This window comes from Tinamus guttatus, unplaced genomic scaffold (genome assembly GCF_059628265.1).
Source record: "Tinamus guttatus ecotype Peru unplaced genomic scaffold, ASM5962826v1 Tinamus_guttatus_pri_ptg000927l, whole genome shotgun sequence".
NCBI classification, from domain to species: domain Eukaryota; kingdom Metazoa; phylum Chordata; class Aves; order Tinamiformes; family Tinamidae; genus Tinamus; species Tinamus guttatus.
Window position 1 is genome coordinate 463,220 of NW_028289461.1, and position 21,308 is coordinate 484,527.

The 21,308-nt window shown below is 46.6% G+C and overlaps 1 protein-coding gene and 2 non-coding genes across 8 annotated transcripts; all 3 read left to right on the top strand.

Moving 5' to 3' along the window:
* Nucleotides 1-813: 813 nt before the first annotated feature.
* On the top strand, nt 814-17,664 carry ATG16L1 (autophagy related 16 like 1). 6 transcript variants are annotated; one of them, XM_088538114.1, is made up of 19 exons: nt 814-931; nt 1,184-1,277; nt 3,260-3,365; nt 4,002-4,075; nt 4,295-4,546; nt 5,420-5,485; nt 6,785-6,874; nt 7,653-7,709; nt 7,911-7,958; nt 8,634-8,736; nt 10,712-10,817; nt 10,943-11,013; nt 12,237-12,308; nt 13,169-13,289; nt 14,111-14,216; nt 14,647-14,796; nt 15,226-15,273; nt 15,701-15,802; nt 16,176-17,664. In XM_088538114.1, the coding sequence occupies exons 1-19, from the start codon at nt 817-819 to the stop codon at nt 16,267-16,269; spliced, it is 1,875 nt and encodes a 624-aa protein (XP_088394240.1). In that variant the 5' UTR covers nt 814-816; the 3' UTR covers nt 16,270-17,664. The 6 variants fall into 6 exon arrangements, with proteins under 6 accessions (XP_088394240.1, XP_088394241.1, XP_088394242.1 ...); XM_088538115.1 differs by having other exon boundaries at nt 6,788-6,874; XM_088538116.1 differs by lacking the exon at nt 7,911-7,958.
* Nucleotides 8,967-9,235, top strand: LOC148591166 (small Cajal body-specific RNA 6). The gene has a single exon (XR_015914151.1).
* On the top strand, nt 11,415-11,676 carry LOC148591167 (small Cajal body-specific RNA 6). Its single transcript, XR_015914152.1, has one exon.
* Nucleotides 17,665-21,308: the final 3,644 nt, after the last annotated feature.

A 21,308-nucleotide genomic window follows, 5' to 3' on the forward strand; every position in this document is an offset into this window, starting at 1 on the left:
TTTCCTGAAATATTTGATATTTATTCAGTCTCTGGTTTTTGCCCCTACGTGCAGCCGCTGAGGAAGCCGGCAGGCCTGGCTGGCCTCAGGGGCCCAAGGGGAGAGCCAGGCCAGCACCAGGGCAGGCGGGATGCCTCGGGCGACCCGCACGGATACAGAGGGCAGCGGAGACCGCGGGGCAGCGGAGCCGGCCGAGCCTGAGCTGCTCCGAGGGGAAAGGGGAACTGCGGGAGCGCGAGAGGTGGGGAAACGGGTAGTGTGGAAAAAAATCACAAAAAAAAAAAGCACAGAAATCACATATCACTGAAAGGCCAGCTTTTGTTCTCGGATTTTTCAAAGGTTTGGGCAATTTTTGGAGGTTTTCCCGTGGTGACGCTGAGGCAGAGCACGCGGCGGCTCCAACAGGAAGGAGGCGCCCACGGCGGGAGATTCTGCGCATGCGCCGCCCGCAATGGCGGGGGGAGGATGCCCCACTCAAGATGGCGTCGCGGCGCCTCGCCGCTCTTAAGATGGCAGCGGCCAGGCTAGGACCGCTCCCCAAGATGGCGGGGCGGCGAGGCCCCCTTCCCGCCCCGCCCCCGCCCCCGCCCCCGCCCCCGCGCAGGGCTGCCCGTGCGGCCGCCGGAGGCCGCCGGAGGCCGGAGCGCGGCTGCGCAAGGCGGGGCGGCGGCGCGGCGGCGCGGGCAGCCGCTGTCGCCTTTGCGGCGCGCCGCGGCGGGCGCGAGGACCCCGCGGCGGTGGCGGCGGGAGGGCGCCATGGCGGGCGCGCGGCGCTGAGGGGAGCGCGGCGGCCGGGGCAGCGGCGCGCGCGCCGGCATGGCGGCGGGGCTGCGCGCCGCCGGCCTCCCCGCCTGGAAGCGGCACATCGCGGCGGAGCTGCGGCGGCGGGACCGGCTGCAGCGGCAGGCCTTCGAGGAGATCATCGTGCAGTGTGAGCGGCCCCCGCGCGCCCGGCCCCGGGAGCTGAGCCCTCCGCCGCCGCCACTGCGGGTGGTCCCGGGCTGCCGCCGAGGGCCCGCTGCTGCCCTCAGGGGAGCCCCCCGCCGTGCGGGGCGTCTCTCCTCATGCGCTGTTGTGTCAGAGTAACTAAAACGCGCTAAAATCTTGAACCAAAAACAAACAAAAAAGGGAATCTCTGTTTTCTTCGTGGTTGTATTCCTGACTGTGCTTACTGCCTTTTCAGATAACAAGCTGCTGGAGAAGTCGGACCTGCACGCAGTGCTGGCCGACAAGCTGCAAGCGGAGAAATATGACGTGCAGAGCAGGCATGAGATCAGGTACTGCCAATTCCCCCGCGGGCCGCCCTGCGCCGGCGCGACACAGCACGAGCAGCGGCCCGCGGGCTGCGACAGCGCGGACACAAACGGGCTGCCAAAGGGAGTCAACAAAAATCACCTAAAACTGGTTTATAAATAGCTCTAAGCGCACTGTATAGTTGCAATCCTTTTATGATATACAGTGCAGAAAGTTCTGGCGGAGGGTGGTTTATCGCAGCCTCTGGGCTTGGAGGTGGCCCAGCCTAAGCTGCTGTACAGGTCTGACCTATTTGTCCTGTAATGCTCATTAGCTTCGCATGCTGCTGGTACCTAATGATTTTGATTTGACTTTCAAAGTTACCTGGTCTTTTAAGCACCCTGGCCTAGGGAGAGACTCCTGAATTTCAGTCTGGAAAGGTTTAGAGTGGGGAGAGGAGAAAATTGAGTTTGTGAAGCATTAGTGATTCCACTGTGTGACTTTACACCCTGAGGTAAAGTACTATTGGGTTCTGCTTGTGTGTTCCTGAAATAGAGGCAGGACAGTCAGCCACAATTCCCTGCTTCTATGGGAATTGCTTGCTCTGGTGAAGCACTTTGCTGCATATAATGCAGAAATGTGTGTATGTCTAGTTTGTAGGCAAAACACACAAATAATGGTCAAGGCTGCTGTGTGCAGTACTAGTGAGGAGTGAATCATTCCCGATCTAGCAGGAATCATAGGCAGCACTTCAGCAGGTAGACTGGAATCTCCTGAGTTAGCACGTGGCCACAGGTTGGAGTTAACCCCTGCCTGGAAGTCCTCAAAAGCTTCTCCATGGCTGCAGTTGTCTTGAATCACCCTCAGCTGACAGAAATTTCATCCAGGTTGAACATCTAGTCCAAGACACGAGCTGGAGTAGAGAGGAGAAGGAGCAGAAATGCATGCAAACAGACTTTTAAAAGTAAATTTTAAAGTAAACTTTGATATTATTGGCAGGATACAACAAAATGTGTTGAAATGGAACTAGTTCCCCAGTGCCAGGTAGCGAAGGAAGAAACCATATCACTTCCTCCAAGGACTAGGAGGAGTACTTGGGGGGTTGGCCGTTTGTGTGGATAGCGTTATAGGATATATGGGGTATTATCGCAGACCTTGGCTTTCTACACCTATTTGAGGATGTGGCTTTTTGGAAATGCTGCCTCCTCAAGCGCAGCGTGGTCTGGGGGGTGCTGCCTCGCAGCTGGGCAGTTTCCCTGTGCCCGCCACGGCTCCACAGAGGGTTTCCTGTGATTCCATTGGTGATTTTTTTTTCTCCTTTTGGAAAAACTGTAATTTGAAACCAAGTTTCTGATTTCCCTGAAGTTTGTGTGTCTTGTGTCTTGCATACTGTATGTGCATGTGTATACACCTATGTGTGTATGTACATGCACATGCATGCACACTTATTGAAAAACTGATCCCTGTGTGCTGTCAAAAGCATGAATTAAATAAACATTGGGACTGTACTTGTTGGAGGATGTTATATATGTTCTTCTGGTTTCTAGAAACGTGGGATAATGTCACGATGCCACTGTATTAAAAAACAATTTAAATACCCCAAGGTATTTAGTACCTCCAAGGCCCACCAGCTCTCTGCAAAACAATTTTTAAGTTGATAAAAGATTTGCAATTCTTCCAGTATTTGCAGAGTTTATTTTTAAATCTCTCTTGTCTTGTCTTGGTGCATGTTTAACCTAGGGCTGGTTATCTTTCATTTGGTATTTGAATTATGTTTCAGGAGTGTATAAAAGTGTGAACCATCCTTTGCAGGTTTTATTTTTCACTGCTGTATAATAGCTTCTTGGTTGGTGATAAGTGGGTTGTGGTGTTAGGGTATTCTCTGTTTCAGCTCATTATCAATGAGCTGTGTTTTATACAGTGTAGAAAATCTGAGAGAAAGGCTGTTCTGAGACGAGCTGGTCAGAGGCACAGAAACAACTGGGTTTGGGCTTGAAATGGCTTTTTCCTTCCTCTCGAACTCCAGCCCAGGACACGATGGCACATGGAATGATGCTCAGCTGCAGGAACTGGCCCAGCTGAAGATAAAGCATCAAGAGGAGCTGACAGAGCTGCACAAGAAACGTGGCGAGGTTAGTAAGTCCTCTTGTGTTTTGTGGTTCATGTGCGGCCCTCTGCCAAAATGTTCTTCATTTTACCAAGTGTATTCATCATTTTAGTTATAAACATGTGTGTTTAAAAAGGTTGTATGTACAGTGAAAGGTACAGCCTTCCCAAGCAACCCGTATTGATGATCAAAATAAGGCAGAGCTGGTTGATCTTTCAGACTGACAGCCAGGAGATAAGTGTGCATTGTCAGCATGGCAGGCTTTTAAGTGCTTAATTTTGTTTCTCTTGGCTGTTTTTACTGTAAGAATTATGAGAAGAAGAAACTGATACAGTTTGCAGTGAGCAAAACCATGAGCACCAGCTCTGCACTGGAAAGATTTTTGAGTGAGGAAAGTAGGAGTGAGAAGGTGGGTGGTTGTGTGTGGTTTAGTTTGGCTGATTCTGCTTAGCTAAACCATTGCTAGATATGAGTTGACAAACGAGTGCCACCAAAGGTTGCAAGTGCTGTGTGGTCAGGCTGAAAAGGACCCCGGTCCTTTTATGTAGCTGCTCTTGCTTGTAGCATTAGGTGGTTCTGGGCTCAACAGGGAGCCGTTCGGTATTTATTGTCCAGCTGATGCCCTGCATTTTCTTTTAATATAATTCTCTTCCCTTCCTAGTTGGCCCAATCTGTAATTGATCTGAATAACCAAATGCAGCAGAAAGACAAAGAGATGCAGATGAATGAAGCTAAGTGAGTAGGAACAGTTTCTTCTGTGTGGTTGGTATGAGACCTAGACTTTGTTGGGTTGTTTATTTGTATAAATGATATTCTTCAGGAGCCCTACCCATGGGCTAAAAAACCCTTTGTTAGGCATTGTACAAATAGCACAGAAAAGATGGTGTAGGTCCCAAAGAAGGGCCTCATTGTGCCTTTTTTTTTTTTTTTTTTTAAATTGCCTTGTTCTTCCAGGATTGCAGAATATTTGCAAAAGATCTCTGAGCTGGAAACAGAATGCCAGGAATTGCGTAGCAAGCTGCAAGACCTTGAGCGAGCTAATCAGACACTGAAAGATGAATATGATGCTCTCCAGATCACCTTCAACGCCCTGGAAGAAAAACTGAGGAAAACTACTGAGGATAACCAGGAGCTGGTCTCACGTTGGATGGCAGAGAAGGCCCAAGAAGCCAATCGTTTGAATGCAGAAAACGAAAAGGATTCAAGGTGAGACTGATATCATCTGCTTTGTAAGGTACTTCCTGATCTTCTCTAAATACTTACGAACGTGTATGATAAAAAAAAAAAAAAAGTCATCTGTGATCTCAGGCTGTTTTGATTCTTGCACAACCAAAAAAAGACTTCAGAACTTTGTGTTCCTCCCCCTGGGCAGCTCAGACAAATGCTTTGTGAAAACATTCTTGTCTTTTAAATGAATAAAATGTGTTTTTGACTTCTTGAGCAACAGTGGACCGTGGTCTAAAGATGATGGATAAATTTTTCTCTGCTGGCGTTAAGCTTGGACTTCTTATCCGTGTTGTGTTCTCCTCGTTTTATCCTTTTTTATTATTTTTTTCTTTCCTTGACCAATTTAAGGGAGTTTTACAAGCTTTGCAGAATTGAGATTCTGTCTTGAGAATTACCTAGGTGTAGGAGCAAACTGTCTTATTCAGAATTCCCTCAACTTGCCCACTAACAGTACCAAGAGAATATAAACTAGGCTGTAAGACAAGCCTCACAGTACATGGTATTTTTGTAAGAGCTTTGCTAATGCAACCATTATTTTTGCAAGTTTGTGCAAGTATTTGCTATGGACAAATATGTTCTTATGTGGGTCATAAACAACCAATCCCCCACAGACTTTTCGTAGTTGTGCTTTGCCTTTACGGAGTCACTGAAGTGAGAGTTCTGTCCTTAACTATTCCCAGTAATAAAATGCCTCTTCTACACTAAGTATCTGGAAGACCGGGATAAAATTCAGGATAAATTTATGGCAGTGGTTCAGTTTTGGAAATACGAAGCCCGTCGGAACTGTGCAGGGTAGTCTTTGGGGTAGGATTAAGGAGGGCTTCTGAAAATAACCTTGTTCCCTTTTCGCAGGAGACGACAAGCCAGGCTGCAGAAGGAGCTGGCAGAAGCTGCCAAGGAGCCGCTGCCCGTTGAAACGTAAGCAGTCTCAGTTCAGAGCCCTTCTCCATCCTCCTCCGTGCTTCAGTTTTATGGAGATGTCTGATAAATGGCATCGTTGTTATTTCTAGATTTGGTGGTGTAGGGGAGTGTTTAAACTTTGGTGTAAAGTCAAAAATGTGCAGTAACACTCCTTACTTGAACTTCTAGAAGGGGGGAGCTATGTTAGATCTAAAAATAGGTACTTGGACTGAAAGTCCCAAGAATGGTTCATGCAGTGAGCTTGCATTTGTATCTTAGCAGAAAAACATTTGTTATGCAGTGCCTTCTGAGTGTGCCATTAACAGCACAATTACTTAGCTCAGTTTGCTTTGCAGGTTTTTAAGAAGCGCTTAAATTCTTTCATTCCCATAGTTTATTTAAGCAGGACTTTCCATGGAAGATTTGCTACTGACCTTTATGTCCCAGGCCAATGGAAAAATCGTTCCAGCTCGTAAGAACAGGGATTTCCTTCTCTTTTGTCCAGTGTTTGATGTAAATAGTCTAAACATTAAATTCTTCAACAAATAACAGCACACTGAATGAAGAAACCCACATGTAATACATCTATGGGCACTCTTTCTGCTGAGATTCTCCCTCTGCATTACCAAAGCGAGACCTTTCTCCTTCAGAGCTGAGCTCAGAAGTGGCTGTGAATATTTTTACTTTCTGTGCTGGTGGTGCTCTGAGTTTCCTAAATCTTTTGCTTTGAGGCACTGAAGTTCAGAAGAAGCCTTTAAGAATTTCTGGAAAAATTTGCCTCTGTAAATTACTCTGACCGTTTCACAGATATTTTTGATCGCTTCATTTTGATTTTTTTATTTTACAGGATTTATTTTGTTGTACAAGTGCACTGCACACTGAAAGGCAAAACTGCAGCATTCCAAGTGTGACCCAGGGTTTAGTCACTGCAAAAATACTTTTAAGTTAACCTGGAAAGCTCTTTTGCTTTACAGAATTTTAAAAGCTCAAAAAAAAGAACCCTCGGCAGTTAAACTTGCTAGCATTTTATAGAAATACCAGCATGATAATTCTGGCTGTAGCATACATTTTCTGTAGCCTTTTCATGCTTATTGTCCTCCAAAATTTTAGAATTTAATATGCAAATATATTCTGAAATATCAGACTAAAATTGCTCTGTTGCAGCTGAATTAGGCCTATGTGATGTCTTGCATGGCAGGAGTTGGATAAATTCTTGCTATTGATGCTGAGTTTAACCTTCCTGAGCCATCCAAATGACATGGTGCTGCAGGAAGCTCTGTGGCTGGCTGCAAAGAGGGGTGTTTCCTCTCACTTCAGCAGGGATGATGATATCGAAGTGCTCGCGGACGAAGCCTCTGACACCGCTGAGGAGACGTCCCCTGTGCGAGTTGTCACCCGCACGTCCAGGTGGGTAGACGTGGATGGTCTCCTGCTGTAGCCTGAGCAAGAGCAGGGGGGTAAGTGTGTGGGAACAAGCGAGCGAGCAATTTTGAGGACGTTGCTTACAATTTCTACTCTCTTTAGCTGGATCACAGTTCACTATCCTTATCCTAGCATTATAAGACCTACATTACCTGCTGTCTTCTCAGTTACCATTTTCTAGATTTGCTTTGTTTTTTTTTCATTGTTCTCTTCAAATTAAGTCAAGATATTGCCTGAAAATCTGTATCTAATCTTAACAATAGAGTAAAGGCTCTTTTTTATTTTTTAAGACACTAAAATGGTTATTGTAGTGTGAGTTTAATCTCTGTAACTACACAAGCTGTCAACATGACTTTGCTAGTACTTGTATTTTTACATTTAACAGACAATACTGAAAATATCTTCACCTAGCCTTAAATGCAATTTTTTCTTTCTATGAAATAGAAGTGAGTGGAAAGGTAAGAGGTAACCTCTGTGAGAACAGAGATTAATTCATTTGAAACTTCAGACCTGGCAAACTGCTACCTCTAAATCTAGCAATTTTGGGGCTGGAGGTTCAAAGGAAATTTCACATGCAAATCATATTCTGAGTTGTCATTACTGGTGACTCTTGTAGTGATGCCTTTCTGGGGTGTTTTCTTTCTCGGGGCTGGGCCTGCAGGGGAGGGAGTCTTCCCAGGGGCTTGCTGCTGTAAACTGTTTGTGTTGATCTGTATTTGGAGAAGCTATTCACAAGGTTTAAACCTGTCCTCCCCTCCTTTAGTAAGCGACTCTCCCAGCCAGCTGGAGGCCTTCTGGACTCTATCACTAATATCTTTGGGTAGGTTAGAACTCTTTCACCTCTCGTTTCGTGTATTGGTTTCAATGTACGCCACAATCTTGGTGGCGCAGGGAATACAGACAAATGATTTCAGCCTCTCTTCTAGCTTCTGCTCTTTTTTTTCCTTTCTTTTTTTTTGTTTTCCTCAACTTCCCGTTTCTTCCATCTTGCCGTGTGCTGACCTCTGACCTTTCCCTCCAGTCTGTCTGAGTCTCCCCTTTTGGGACATCCATCTTCCGATGCTGCCAGGTGAAAACGTTATCCGCTCTTAGTCCAGCATGTGAATGTGTCCCGGTGAAGTAATGTGCAACCAGCTGCATTATCCCCAGTAGATGTCAAGTGTTGGTGACACTGGCTAGAAACCTTCTGCAGTTAGAGATGCAATGAGAAAACATGAGTTTTGTGCTCATATTCCATTGCACTTTAGTGCAATACAGTTATTGAAAATAAGTCCATGGGGGTCTGTGTTTAATATCCAGAGTGGAGCCAGTCCTAAGTCGAGCTCTGTGTTAGCTGGATGGTCTTTGCTTAAATGGTGCAGTCCAAGCTCTTGAACGGAGCGTAGTGGTGCAGTGGTGCTTAGGCTCCCTAGACACAGTGATGGAGCTGCAGGCTCTCCAGAACTCGGCTGCAGTCACTCCCTTGTTTCTCTTTCCTAATAGGAAAAAAAGGTGACTGCTCAAAAATGAGGTCAGTAATCGCTTCTGATAACTTAAGCTGGTGTACTGTGAAACACTTAAAGCCACAAGGGAATGCTGGGCAGTATGATGACTGTGCTTCTTGAAAGGAGGGAGAAAAGAATGTGAAAACTCCTCTTTTTATCTCTGGGTAGCGTAGTTGAGTTCATCCAGGTCTGTGCCTGTCACTCAGGGAAGCTGTGCTCACTTCTGTTTTTAAAATACTTTTGTTTCTGTCTCAACTCAGGAGACGCTCTTTGTCCTCGCTCCCTGCTCCGCAGGATAACGCCGAGCCCCATCCGGGTTCCAGTAAAGAAGTGAGGGTGCCCAATACTGCCATATGTGTCTTTGTAAGTATGAAGAGGATTCTCATTTCTGCTCTCTCTCACTGTCTTTAGAGGATGCAAATCCTGTATTCTGGAAAGTAGTTGCTAACTGGTCTGCTGAAAGTGGCTCAATTAAGTGCCAAACAAGGAGTTCTTGATTGGGTAGTTCAGCCCATTTAATCCGAATGTTTCTGGCACCGGTGCTCCCCTGGGTGCTCGTGTGCTCTGTCTGTGGTTGCTGTGTGTCTTGCTGAGGTCGATGATGACAAGTAAAAGGTCTGAGGGCACAGGGAATTGCACTCCCTGACCCCTTGGCTCCCAGCACTCCCTGTTCGGTCACGCTGCAGCAGAGCTGTGATGGAGGGAGGGACTGCTGACAGTTTGGGATTAATTCAGTCCCAGTTCTCCACAGTGAAGGGAGTTGTGGCACTGGATGTCGTCCAACAGAACTGCTTAAGAGGAGCTCGGGGTGCTGGGGTGTCTTCATTTGTTGTGTGTGATCTAAAGTTTTCAAGCTGAGACCTCCTTTGTGTGTTGCTTTGCCTTTATAAGGCCGTACTTAAAATTTCCAGCAAGAGCATTTCCTTTTCCAATGGAAGATACTGCTTATCTGAAAAGCAGCTGCTTGTCTGACCACTTCTCCAATTCCAAATTCTCAAGCAAGGAACGAAGAGCTTTCTCCAGTGCTAGTGTGGATATAAAATGCTGTGTGCTTTTAGTTATTCTGACCATAATTCTGATTTCTTTTCTTTTTTTTTTTCCCTCCAGAATAATAGCATGACCACACAGTGACTCACCACAGCCTAGGCTGCCCTGCTACCTTCTTTAGTGGAAGTCTTGGGAGTGGGGAGGAGCAGTGTAACCTAAGTGAAAATAGGGCCATAGCTTCTGCAGCAGGTTCGAGGAGGAGGAGCAGGCTGTGACTTCAGCTAGGACACAGCTTCTAGGCAGGAGCTTTGACCACGCTTGTTCAGAACGGCTCTTCTGCACTGGCAGAAAGATCAGATTTGAAAGGTTGACCTCTAGATATGAAACCAGGTTCAAGGACCATATTCTAGAAAAATACAAGTATTAGAAGAAAGAAAAAAAAACCCTAATTTCAAAAAGAAAAAATATCACTTGCTGAAAATGCTTAACAAGGAATGCAACAAATGAGTTAAGAATGTGCTGTATGGGGGGAAAAAACGTGTAAGGAGTTTAAAACTGTGAGCTTAACTGTAGAGGGGGAGAAAATGGAAGAAGGTATCTTGATACTGAAGTTTTCATAAACTTTAAAACATTAAAAATCAGTATTAATTTGTCAACCCAAACTTCAAAACGTTAGGCCATGAGAGTGTAGGGGTGTTGCTGCTCCTGCATGGCTTAAGCTCGAGTTCCCTGTCGGAGAGCTGCAGTTCCAAGTCACAGCTCTTATTACTAAAAAATACACCAGAGCGAAGCTGCATTATCACCAGTAAAATAAATGAACGTGCTCGATTCGTTACGCTGCTTTGAAAGACTTCCTTAGTTTAAGCCTGACTTTGTTCTCGTGTGGTTGCATGAACTGGTCAGATTTTGTTCCACAGCTGGCTCTAGATGAGGAAACGAGAAGCTGCTTGCCTTCTATGGCATATCACCTAATATTTTTTTCTTTCCTCTTCTTCCCTTATTTTTTTTTTCTGATCTAACTTAAAACCAGACACCTTAACTTGCAAAGCCTTAACTTAAGAACCATTCTAAGGTGTCTTGCAGTCTGCTAGCACTGCTGAGTCTTACTGATGTTTTCTTACAAGCTTTCTGCTTCTCCTTTAGATAAGGATCAGTTATCTTGCTCTGTTTAGAGAGCATCAACAATAGCCAAGGTTGAGTCTGTGGCTTTGTTTCCTATGTACTGCTGAAAGGTTTGCAGTCATCGTTCAGTATAGCCTAGTCTGTAAATCCTGTGACTTTCTAGTCTGTGTTTTTGGGGTTTTCTGCTGACGCTGTTTTGGGTGGTTGTTCTGTCCCTCCTGCTCCTCAGGACGCGCATGACGGGGAGGTTAACGCGGTGCAGTTCAGCCCTGGCTCCCGGTTACTAGCAACAGGAGGCATGGACCGGAGGGTTAAGCTTTGGGAAGTCCTGGGAGGTAAATGTTTTTTTTTGGGGGTATGTTTGGGTATTAGCTGAAATTATATCTCAAATTATAGTTAAATTCATGTTAGTGTCTGTTCTAATCCATTTATTAAGTTCTGTTTGTCTTTTTCTGCACAGATAGGTGTGAGCCCAAAGGTTCCCTCTCTGGTAGCAATGCTGGGATTACAAGCATAGAATTTGATAGTGCTGTGAGTACCTGCACAATATCCACTGTTTGTCATGGAGGGTAAAAGAACTGAATTCTCTTGTGCTCTGCTGCTGGTTTCCATCCTGACACTTTGAAAAGTTACCTCAATATTTTAACTCAGCTCTCATGAGACTAGCTGCAAATAGTTTGGAAATTCTACAAAATGACCTTTATTTGGTGTACTGCAGTCTTCACACAGTTCAGTGCCTTTGCTTTAAAATTCAGAAGATCAAATGCAACTTATTCATTGTCTGTTTTGTTAAAATTGTGACGGGATAGATTAGGTTTTACCTAAAGTAAGAAATTAGTCTTCAGCTTCCTGCTGAAGTAAGTACCTAATAGAATGAAAAACACTGAGATTTTAAACTTCTTTGAGGTTTATCCCTGCACGTGCTTTGCTGAGGTCTGTGATGGACAGTAAAAGGTCTGATTATCCGCTGGGTGCTCATCCCTGACCCCAGCTCCCAGCAGTGTCTCGCCAGTCCTGCCGCAGCGATGGGGCGCCTGGCAGAGTCCTTGCTGACAGCCTGTGATGTGTCCAGCTCATGTCGACCTGGAGTGTTAGAGACATGGCTGTAGTCCACATCCAACAGTCCCACCTGAAGGAGTTTGGGGTCTTGGGCTGTTATATCTGGACATGTGATCTGACTTGTGTGCTGAGGCCTCTTCCATGGCAATGTTTTACCCCATGGAAGGCAGAGCAAGCCCGAGGCAATGCCTTCAGTTTGCTGATTCTATGCTCTGACTCATTACTACACAACCCAAAGCATCTCTCATGTGGCACTGACCATCTCGTTATCAGTGCTATTAATCTGTTGGAGAAACTAGTTCTGCATGTTTTCAGATCCCCTGAATATGCTTCAGGCAAGAACTGCTAGAGGTGAGATGCAACTGAGCTTTGGCTGCCGCTTCAGAAAAACCTTTGAGTGTGAATTAGAACCTAGTCTTCACTGCAGCAGCTGGGGGCAGAAAGGAGAGGAGCATGGTGCATGCTGCTCTGGGTAGTTATTCCTTTTATCTGTAGTCATGAATCCACAAACTGACATCACGTTTAGGGAGAAGTTACTGAAAGTTATTACAGCAGCTTTCCTTTCTCACACGCTGCTTTTTTTCCTGCTATTTTCCTTGGCAATATAGCACTAATGACTTATTGGAATTATTTTGAGTTTAATAATTCCCTTAATGACTAGCAGAAGTAGTTTCAAATTATTCTTGTTTTTGCAGGGTTCTTACCTCTTAGCAGCTTCAAATGATTTTGCCAGCAGAATCTGGACAGTTGATGACAATCGATTACGGGTGAGTCCTTTGAAGGCCAACGAAGGTCAGGCTGTTCCTGCCCTGTATTCCCCAGTCTGATGGAGACATAGTAATTTTGGAATCTGCATCTATAAATACATTCAACATTTCTTTGTGTGAAGCCAGTCTTTGTTTCTTTACAATTGAAGAGTCTTCACCACAAGAGAAAGGACTAAAATGCTGTGTTGGCTTCTGCACATTCTCTAGGACGTTCCATTGCATCATATTTTCATACTATGAACATTTGCAGCATCTTCTGTGGAAACTATTACGTGTTTCCTACGTTTTTTGAAGAACTGCTTAAATCTTCTACCCTCATTCTGAAGTTTCTGACCTCTGCAAGAGGTTGCAGCAGACAAAGATTTTCTTTGTGTCAGGGCAGTCGTCCTTTGGCCCAACTGTCAAAAAAATACACGCCTTAACCTGGTTGAATTTATTCTGAATATTTAGGAAGAGATTCCTCCTGCCCTCCTTAAGGAAGGACTCTCTGTAGTCTCTCTACCTGTAGGCATAAGAGCTTGCAGGTTTCATGATTAGCTGGAGAAACTACAGTTGATGTGTCTCATTGCTGCTGGGAGGGTTGATGTCTGTTTTGATATATGTGTGTGTGTATATATATGTATGCATCATGGTTATAAGCATAATATATATATATATGTGCATCATGCTTATATATATATATGTATATATATATGTATATATATATATATAAAGCACATGATTTGTTTTTCCCAGTGAATCAGTAGAGGTACAAATTGCAGTCCCTAGGGCAGCCTTGGCGAGGCTCCTGAACAGCAGCACTCGTGAGCAGGACGGCCGCGGGCCGCGGTCCTCACGTGCCCGCTCCCTTCTCTCCTCAGCACACCCTGACGGGCCACAGCGGGAAGGTTCTGTCGGCCAAGTTCTTGCTGGACAACGCGCGCATCGTTTCGGGGAGTCACGACCGGACCCTCAAGCTGTGGGACCTCCGCAGCAAAGTTTGTAAGGAAACCCCACTTCTGCCTTTGGTCCATCTTCGCGTTTTCTAGTGAATGTGAACAAAAGCATGATACCAGCCAAATCACTTCATCTTGCTGGCCTGAAAAGGTAGAAAACAGCAACTATGTTATTTGGTTGCTGTTTGGGTAATCGGATCTGATTCCTTCTGCCTGTTACCTGAACCAACAGCTAGAAATGGTGTATGCAGGAAGCACTGTTGATTTAAGGGGCAGCCATGTTCTGGGATCTCTTCTTGTTCTTCAGCCAGTGGAATTTTTGATCTTTCACTAAAAACTTGAGGCCAGGGCAGCCCTTTTAGCGTAGAGCTGGATGCAAGTGTCTCTTGGAAGCTTCCCTAAAACTTTTCCACCTCAAACGAAGGTAATGCTGGGTTTTTAGGTGTTTTTGGGGGGAAACAGTCACCTAGTTCTCTTGGCTTTTGTTCTGTTGGTAGTTCTTGAGCCTGTGGGCCTTGAAAGGAGGGACATGGAGATTCAAAGTTACCTTGACACCTGAACCACAAACAGAGGGTGTCTATGCAGTTTCCTGTTGCTTAACCCTGGCAAATTCAGGCTGGCTAAATGCAAAGTGGAGGACAGCTCCCAGCTGTCCTGGGAGCATTTAAAGGGATATTAGATAAAGGAGATTGAGAAGGGCAAAGGGGTTGCTGAATGCTTAAGTGAGGATTATTCCAAGCCAGTCTGTCTGCCCCCTTGCACTTCTTGGGTACTGCTGTGCGTAGCCAATCCTTCACGTGTGTGGTTTGCGATTGTTTTCTGACTGTTTCCACCAGCTTGTGTCACCACTGATGCATCTTTTTTTAGGTATAAAAACAGTGTTTGCAGGATCTAGCTGCAATGACATCGTATGTACTGAGCAATGTGTAATGAGTGGACATTTTGATAAGAAAATTCGTTTCTGGGACATCAGGTAAAACAATTTTAAGAGAGTTTGTAGTGTAGAGTCTGAGAAGTAAGGGACTGAGAGGGCCTTTAATTGTTAGATAGTTGATTTGTTGGGTCAATTTTCTTTGGGGTCTTTTTGAGACCATGGAGGAGGGGGCTTGTTTTTAGGATACCTGTTCTGAAGTGGCAAACTGCTTTAATGCAGGTATTTTATTTTGGCCAGTATTTGCGTTTCAAGGCAGTATTTAGTATTTTAGGTGGGACTGCAAGGAGGAACATTCCTGACTGGAACATTTTGCACATATGTCCATAGGGTTGATGTTTGGGAAAGACTGAAAATGTGACAATAAAACAATAAGTTCGTTCTTCTGTTCTTGTGCACTGGGACAAGTCAAAGTTTTGATGCATTGACTGGCTCCTGGACCTTGGTTTATTTCCCTTTCTCCTGTGTTTAGGACTGAGAGCATAGTAAAAGAAATAGAACTGTTTGGGAGGATCACAGCTCTGGACCTGAACTCGGAGCGAACGCAGCTCTTGACCTGTTCCCGCGATGATCTGCTGAAGATCATTGACCTGCGGGTCAGCGTGGTCAAGCAGACGTTCAGGTGAGTGTGACTTCCAAAGGCCCACAACAGTGTTTGGATCCCTGAACTTTGGGCTGCTGGTTGTCCTCCATGTTTGGGGTTTTTGCAGTATCTCCACGGACAGAGCAGTCTCCAACTCTTTTGTTGGTTTTTGGCTATATTCCCCTGTGGGTAGTAAGGTTCTCGACAGTCTCAATGCCATCGATTTGCTTTGGTGGATCTTGTTATTCGCCTCTCTAAAGATGACAGGTCATGTTAGAAGCATTAGGCCTAGGAAACAAGAATTTCTTCAGGTGTGATTGATGGGAGCTGTATGGGAATGTGTTATGACAAAGGAATGAGGGAGCTTATTCCACAGAATGTACAAATCCTTGTTCTGGTCTTTTGTAAGAACGAAGAAGTCCATCGCCTTACAAATGAAATAACATTTATCTGACTCTAACTTTTCAGTGCCCAAGGATTTAAATGTGGATCTGACTGGACAAGAGTTGTGTTCAGGTAAGGTTAGATATAAGCAAGGTATCATCTGTTTTTTTTTTTTTTTTTCTTTTTTTTTTTTAATTTCTTTAACTCCCCCCTCACCCCCCCCCCAAAAAAAAAAGAGTCCTTCAGGATTTTTGGTTGCATTGTCCCCATTTTACGAGTTTAAAAAAAGAAAACTGAAGCAGAGTTTGTGGCTTGCAGAGTGTCACATCTTGGTCAAGACTGGTTCCATAAGGGGCAGAGCATGTCTGTAAATAATCAAGATGCCTTAATTTTTTTCAGTGCTTTCACTTGTTAGTATCTCAGCTAGTGATGCTTAACTTTTTTATAGAATGTGACAAGTTGCTTAAGAAGCTGAGGGTGGAATAATGATCTATAGTGATAAATTGCTCACTCTGAGGAAAGCTTTTCTCTTTCTGCTGCTACTTCTCCGATCTTGTAGCCCTGATGGTAACTATGTGGCTGCTGGCTCAGCTGATGGGGCGCTCTACGTGTGGAACGTGCTCACGGGCAAGTTGGAGAGGACGCTGGCAAAGCATCACAGGTGAGGAGGAGCTGCCACGTGATCTGATGTGGCCCTGTGGCCTGGCAGTCATGTTGAGCTAGGAGACAGTTGTAGTCTTACAGCTTTGCAGCTTCCTGTGGTGTGCATGCGTTTCTTAATGCAGATTCCATGTAGGTTCATGTCAGTAACCTACAAGTTAGATCAACTTCTCAAATTGGCATGTGATTCTGGTAAAGTATGCTTGAATATTCTGAAGAAACATCCTTCTCAGGGTTATAAAAACAGGAGTTTCCTGAGAATGAGAGTGCTTGTTCCTCTGTAGCTGCATTACTCTATAGCATTTCATTCCCTTGCTAAGTGCTGTTGTGCAAGTGGTCTCTCTTTGTGAACTTACACCTGGCTCCCGTTTCAGTTCTCCTATCAACGCCGTCGCGTGGTCTCCGGCGGGCGCCCACGTGGTCAGTGTGGACAAGGGAAGCAAGGCTGTGCTGTGGTCTGAATTTTGACTGCACGGAGGGTGAAAGGCAGAGCATCCAGCGCTCCATGTGCGGTGCTGCTGGTCCGTGGCTGGACAGAACAGAGCCCCGAGCCCAGATCCATCGTGAGCGGGTATTTAGCGAGCGCCTGGGCTTTGCTTCCTGATGGGAAGCTCCAAAGCGATGGAGAAGGAGCCTGAGTCAGACTTCCCGTGGCCCTAAGCGCACTGCGGCATTCGGACTCAGCAAGGGATTAGCTGATCTGGACGGAGAATGCTATTTAGTCATGCCTTTACATGCAGTATCTATGCACTGAGCAGAGCTGAAGATACTAGTGGGATTCCTCACCAGACAGCTGTGCCAAATATCCTGTCACACACATGTATCTACAGCACTTCTAAGTTGGAAATGTTGGGAAGAAGTTACCGTGTATTCTGACTTGTCCCGTCTCCTGTGTTCTGTTCTTGTGGCCTAGTTTAGGCACGGGGTGTGAAAATCCTGAGGTAGGGGCACGGCCCAGGCAGTCTGCGAGGTGCTGGAGGAGCTTTTACAGAGCATCTCCTGGGGTTCTGGCAGCTCTGCCTTGGGGCTGCCAGCTCAGTTCGGAGCTGCCCTGATGCCAACCCGGGCTCTCCAGCGCTGCCAGCCGAGCTCCACGCATCCATTTCAGCTGCCTTGGAGGAAACGGTCCGGTCTTCGGGACTTCTGCACCTTTCTGTTAAAATGCTTGGCTACCACAAAATAAGGGACTCTAATTTTTAATTTCACAGTCAATTTGGTTACTGGGTGTGAAGAGAGAAGTTCCACTGCTGCTATGCTGCCATGCTGAGGAATGTAGGAATACTGTGACTCCAGTCCCACCATGCAGACGTTTGGTCCCTTTTTCTGTTTATCCGTCCTGTCCCGGAGGCTGTCATGAGAACATGAGGGGTAGGGGAAACAGTGGGCTTAAATTCCTGACTCCAGGGTTTTGGTGCTGGCAATTCCAGGCCACTTGCCCCCTTTCTGAGCACACGTGCAATATTCCTGTTTGTGCCGGAGCCTTCGCTGTGCCATGGAGCAGCATCCTGGCTCTGTATAAGCATCCAAAACCAGGAGGTGGCCAGGTGGGGCTACTGGCCTAACGTTATCAGCCAGACCTTCGCCCGTCGCCTGGCCCTCGAGACAAGCCACCAGCGTCTTGCGCCTTTTTATTTGCACTTTATTTTCTTCTTTCCTGCTCGCGTTTTACGAAGGAAGCGTGTTCTCCGGAGGGGCTGAATCCGAGGGCAGCTGCTGTGACGGTCGCCTCTCTAACCTGGCCTCCTGCTCAGACACCTTCTGCAGAGGGGAATTGGAGTACACGGGGCAAACTTTTTATTTATTCAGCTGCCCCTAAGAACTTGACTGTAAATAAACCTGTGTTCTGCTTTTAAAACCCCATAATGTTCTGGTTCATTTGTGTGTGTGCGTGTGATCATCTGAAGAGCGGGACCTAAAGTGGGTTCCTCCGTGACGCTTTTCTGGTGAATCCTGGATTTGGGTTCAGCTGCATTTGTGGGGGTTGGTTGGTTTGTTTTTCCCCTCTCCTCTAGTACTTGGAGTGTTGCTGTGTTAAAATTTTAACCCAGTAATGGGAGCGACAACCTCCTGTGGAAGACACGAGCCCTCCTTGAAGATAATGCTCCTGATTCCGCTTCAGACGGATGAAGCGAAGCCTTGAGCTCCTTTTGCTCTAATATACATGTTTCATAAGTAATTAGGAGCTTTCATTGATGACCCTCCTCCTTTTTTCTTGGGAAACTCTGGCCAGCTTTGGAAAGGAGAACTCTAGCAGAGATGAAAGATGAGAGCTGTAATTCAGAAGAGGAGCCTGTTGGCCTCCTGCCTGCTGCTCTGGCAGAGGGTCCTCTCGCAAAGGCACCTGCGGAGACCCCGGGCGACCTTGGCTGCTGCGGATGGGTGCAGGACAAGTCAGCACAAGGAAAGATTAGTGGGAGACTAAGACAGTGTAATAAAAATGCAGGAGGCTCTGCTGAGGAGGATCGGAATGGGTTTAGGATGTTTATAATTTAGCCTGCTGTGTTTTTCTACAATATGGACGTGGGCTCTTACACAAAGAGCTTTGTTTTGCCTCTCAATGCTATTAAGAGCTAGGAGCTAAAACCTTAGGCCTTTGGAATAAAAATTCCTCAGGACCAATGTATCTAGGAAATAGTAGTCATCAATTATAGCTATTTTTTTTCTCATAGTTCATTTAATTACATTGCTCATTTTCAGCTTCAAAATGCAGAAGGTAGAAGCAAAGTGAAGGTATGGGCCGTGCCCAGGGGGCTGTTGCGGGGCTCCCGTGCTCTGGGACCTGTCCCGCTGGAACGGCGCTTTCCCCGGGGCTCCCGTGCTCCGGGACGTGTCCCACTGGAACGGCGCTTCCCCCGGGGCTCCCGTGCTCCGGGCCGTGTCCCGCTGGAACGGCGCTTCCCCCGGGGCTCCCGTGCTCCGGGCCGTGTCCCGCTGGAACGGCGCTTCCCCCGGGACTCCCGTGCTCCGGGCCGTGTCCCGCTGGAACGGCGCTTCCCCCGGGGCTCCCGGGCTCCGGGCCGTGCTCCGGGCCGTGTCCCGCTGGAACGGCGCTTCCCCCGGGGCTCCCGTGCTCCGGGCCGTGTCCCGCTGGAACGGCGCTTCCCCCGGGGCTCCGGGCCGTGTCCCGCTGGAACGGCGCTTCCCCTGGGGCTCCCGTGCTCCGGGACGTGTCCTGCTGGAACGGCGCTTCCCCCGGGGCTCCCGTGCTCCGGGACGTGTCCTGCTGGAACGGCGCTTCCCTCGGCCCTGCCCGGCCCCACGAGGGCTGCGGCCGCGGGGCAGACGTTGCTCTCAGCCCTCCCGGAGGTGCCTGCAAGGGCCCTGGTGCCCGCGGAGCCCAGCCCCAGGAGCAGCAGCAGGTGGGACCGTGGTGCTCAGGGCTCTGCCCGGGAGCTGATTACAGCACCAGCACAAACTCTTATGGGAAAGAAAAAAAAAAGGTTTTCCTTCTTGCTTTTGCCCTGTGAGAACAGCATGCTGATGCTGGGCTAGTATTTCGAGGGTCTTTTACTTATGTCCTACAACGCGGCCGGGATCGAGCTTGCCTTCAGCACATACATGATTTTTTGTTCGGGCTGGCTGGTTTGTGATTGTCGGACTTCAACAAAACAAAGTAGTGACTATGCTCCCACCTACTTCACCTTCGGTCCATAAAACATCACTGGAATTTGGAAGAAGTGAGGAATGCTGGTTCTGGGGTGGTTTTTTTGTTTTTGTTTTTTAATAATTTGTGTACCCAATCCCTTATATTTAATCAAAAGTTTGTGATCACTTATAGAGAGCAAATTTGATACGCAGCTGTGCAAAATGGAGAGGGTCTTGTGCTCTTTCTCATCCAACTGTTAGATGCAGCATGGAGAAAAGCTACAGCTGTTCTTGCAGCTTGCAGGCCCCCCCATTCCAGACGTGGCTGGAGATAGGACCAAGCCAAAATTCAGAGGGCAAAAAGCTGATCTTGGGACATCTGTGAAGAGAAAAGCTGAGCGAATTGAAGTCTCTGTCATCTGTCTCACATCTTAGATGTTGTGCCTGACTTCTTACAAGTGAATTAAGGAGGGGAGGTGTATCAGCCAGCAAGGCCTTGTTTTGCAGCAGCTTGTCAGTGGGATGCTGGTGGAGCAGTAAGAGAGAAACTGCTTACTGAGTATGAGAAAAATACACTGTAATGCTTGGGGGAGCCCTTTGTGATGGTTTCTATTTACAGTGGTTTGGGTTAGTGTTTCATAAATTCCCTTTCTCATAAACAGCTCTTTTACATTCGGCTTCTTACCAGGCTGGATGTTTTGCAACCATAAGAAGGAGAAGACTGAGACGGCTTTAGAATAAAGCTGCTTTCAGCAGCCATCCTGCTCCGTATATATCTTCAGTCTTTACTAAACGTGTGAGGATGACATTGGAGAATGGCTCATCAACAGGCTTCTTTAGGTAATACTTTACATTGCTGACTTAACCATTCCTCAGTTAAATCTTAGCCCAAGTAAAATGTTTGCTCTTGGAGAGGGATTAATTCTTGGAATCCTGGGCGGACACAATGAGGGGCGTCTTTTCAAATCCCCTACAAATTGCCTCCTGTGTTTGCCAGGAGGTTAGTGATTCTCTCTGGTACAAAGACATAGGCCGTGTCTTCTCAGAAAATCTGTCTTTCCTCACTGATCCAGGAGTCCCTCTTTTCCTGCAACAGCTCCTGTGACATCTGGAACCCCACAAGGTATTTAAGTTTATTTGTTGGCTTGTTTCTGTAAGTCTGCAGCATTAGTAGCAGTCTATGCAGCAAAATACGTTATTCTGGACTTGGAAAACTTACTTGCCCATCAGAAGGTGGAATTTTTTAACCACGTGTAAGATCTGTCTCTAATTGTTACTTTCCAGTTGCTCTAGCTTTCTGAGAGGGGAAGTTACTCTTTTTTTCCAGTCTCTGGCTTGCAAATAGGCCCTAGAAATGGTTCCTACAGTCAGAACAGTTTCAAAACAGAAAAGCAAGCAGAAAAAACGTTTGAAAGCAAATTGCAAGGACAGTCCTACGTTGTCAGGCCAGGGCTCTGGGATACTGATTTCCAGTAGGGAAAATGATAGGAATGAGAAGAAGCGCAAGAAGAGGGCACGTGAACCCTTGTCCTTTCCTGATGCCATCTCCTGTGCTTCAGAGTCTTACGAAGTCGCACCTGGATCATCCTGGCCAGTCCCTGCAACAAATCTGCCTGCGAAGGCATCTGACCACTGCTTTGATTCATGTTAGTGGCCTCACAGCCCTCCGCAGTAACAGCCTGCGCTTCAGTACCTCGGGTTGTGTGGGGAAATGCTTTGCTTTGTCTCCAGCTTGCTCTGTGTCACTGGTTTGGACGCCACTAGCTTTTAACATCCTTTGCTAGAAGTCATTCTTATCTTGTTAGCTTTTTGGTTCACGTATATATTCACTAACACACTAATATTAATGGGTTCAGTTCTAATTTGGAAAATACAGCATATGGATGAGTTCTCATTTGGGGTTTGGTCTGACTCCTGTCCAA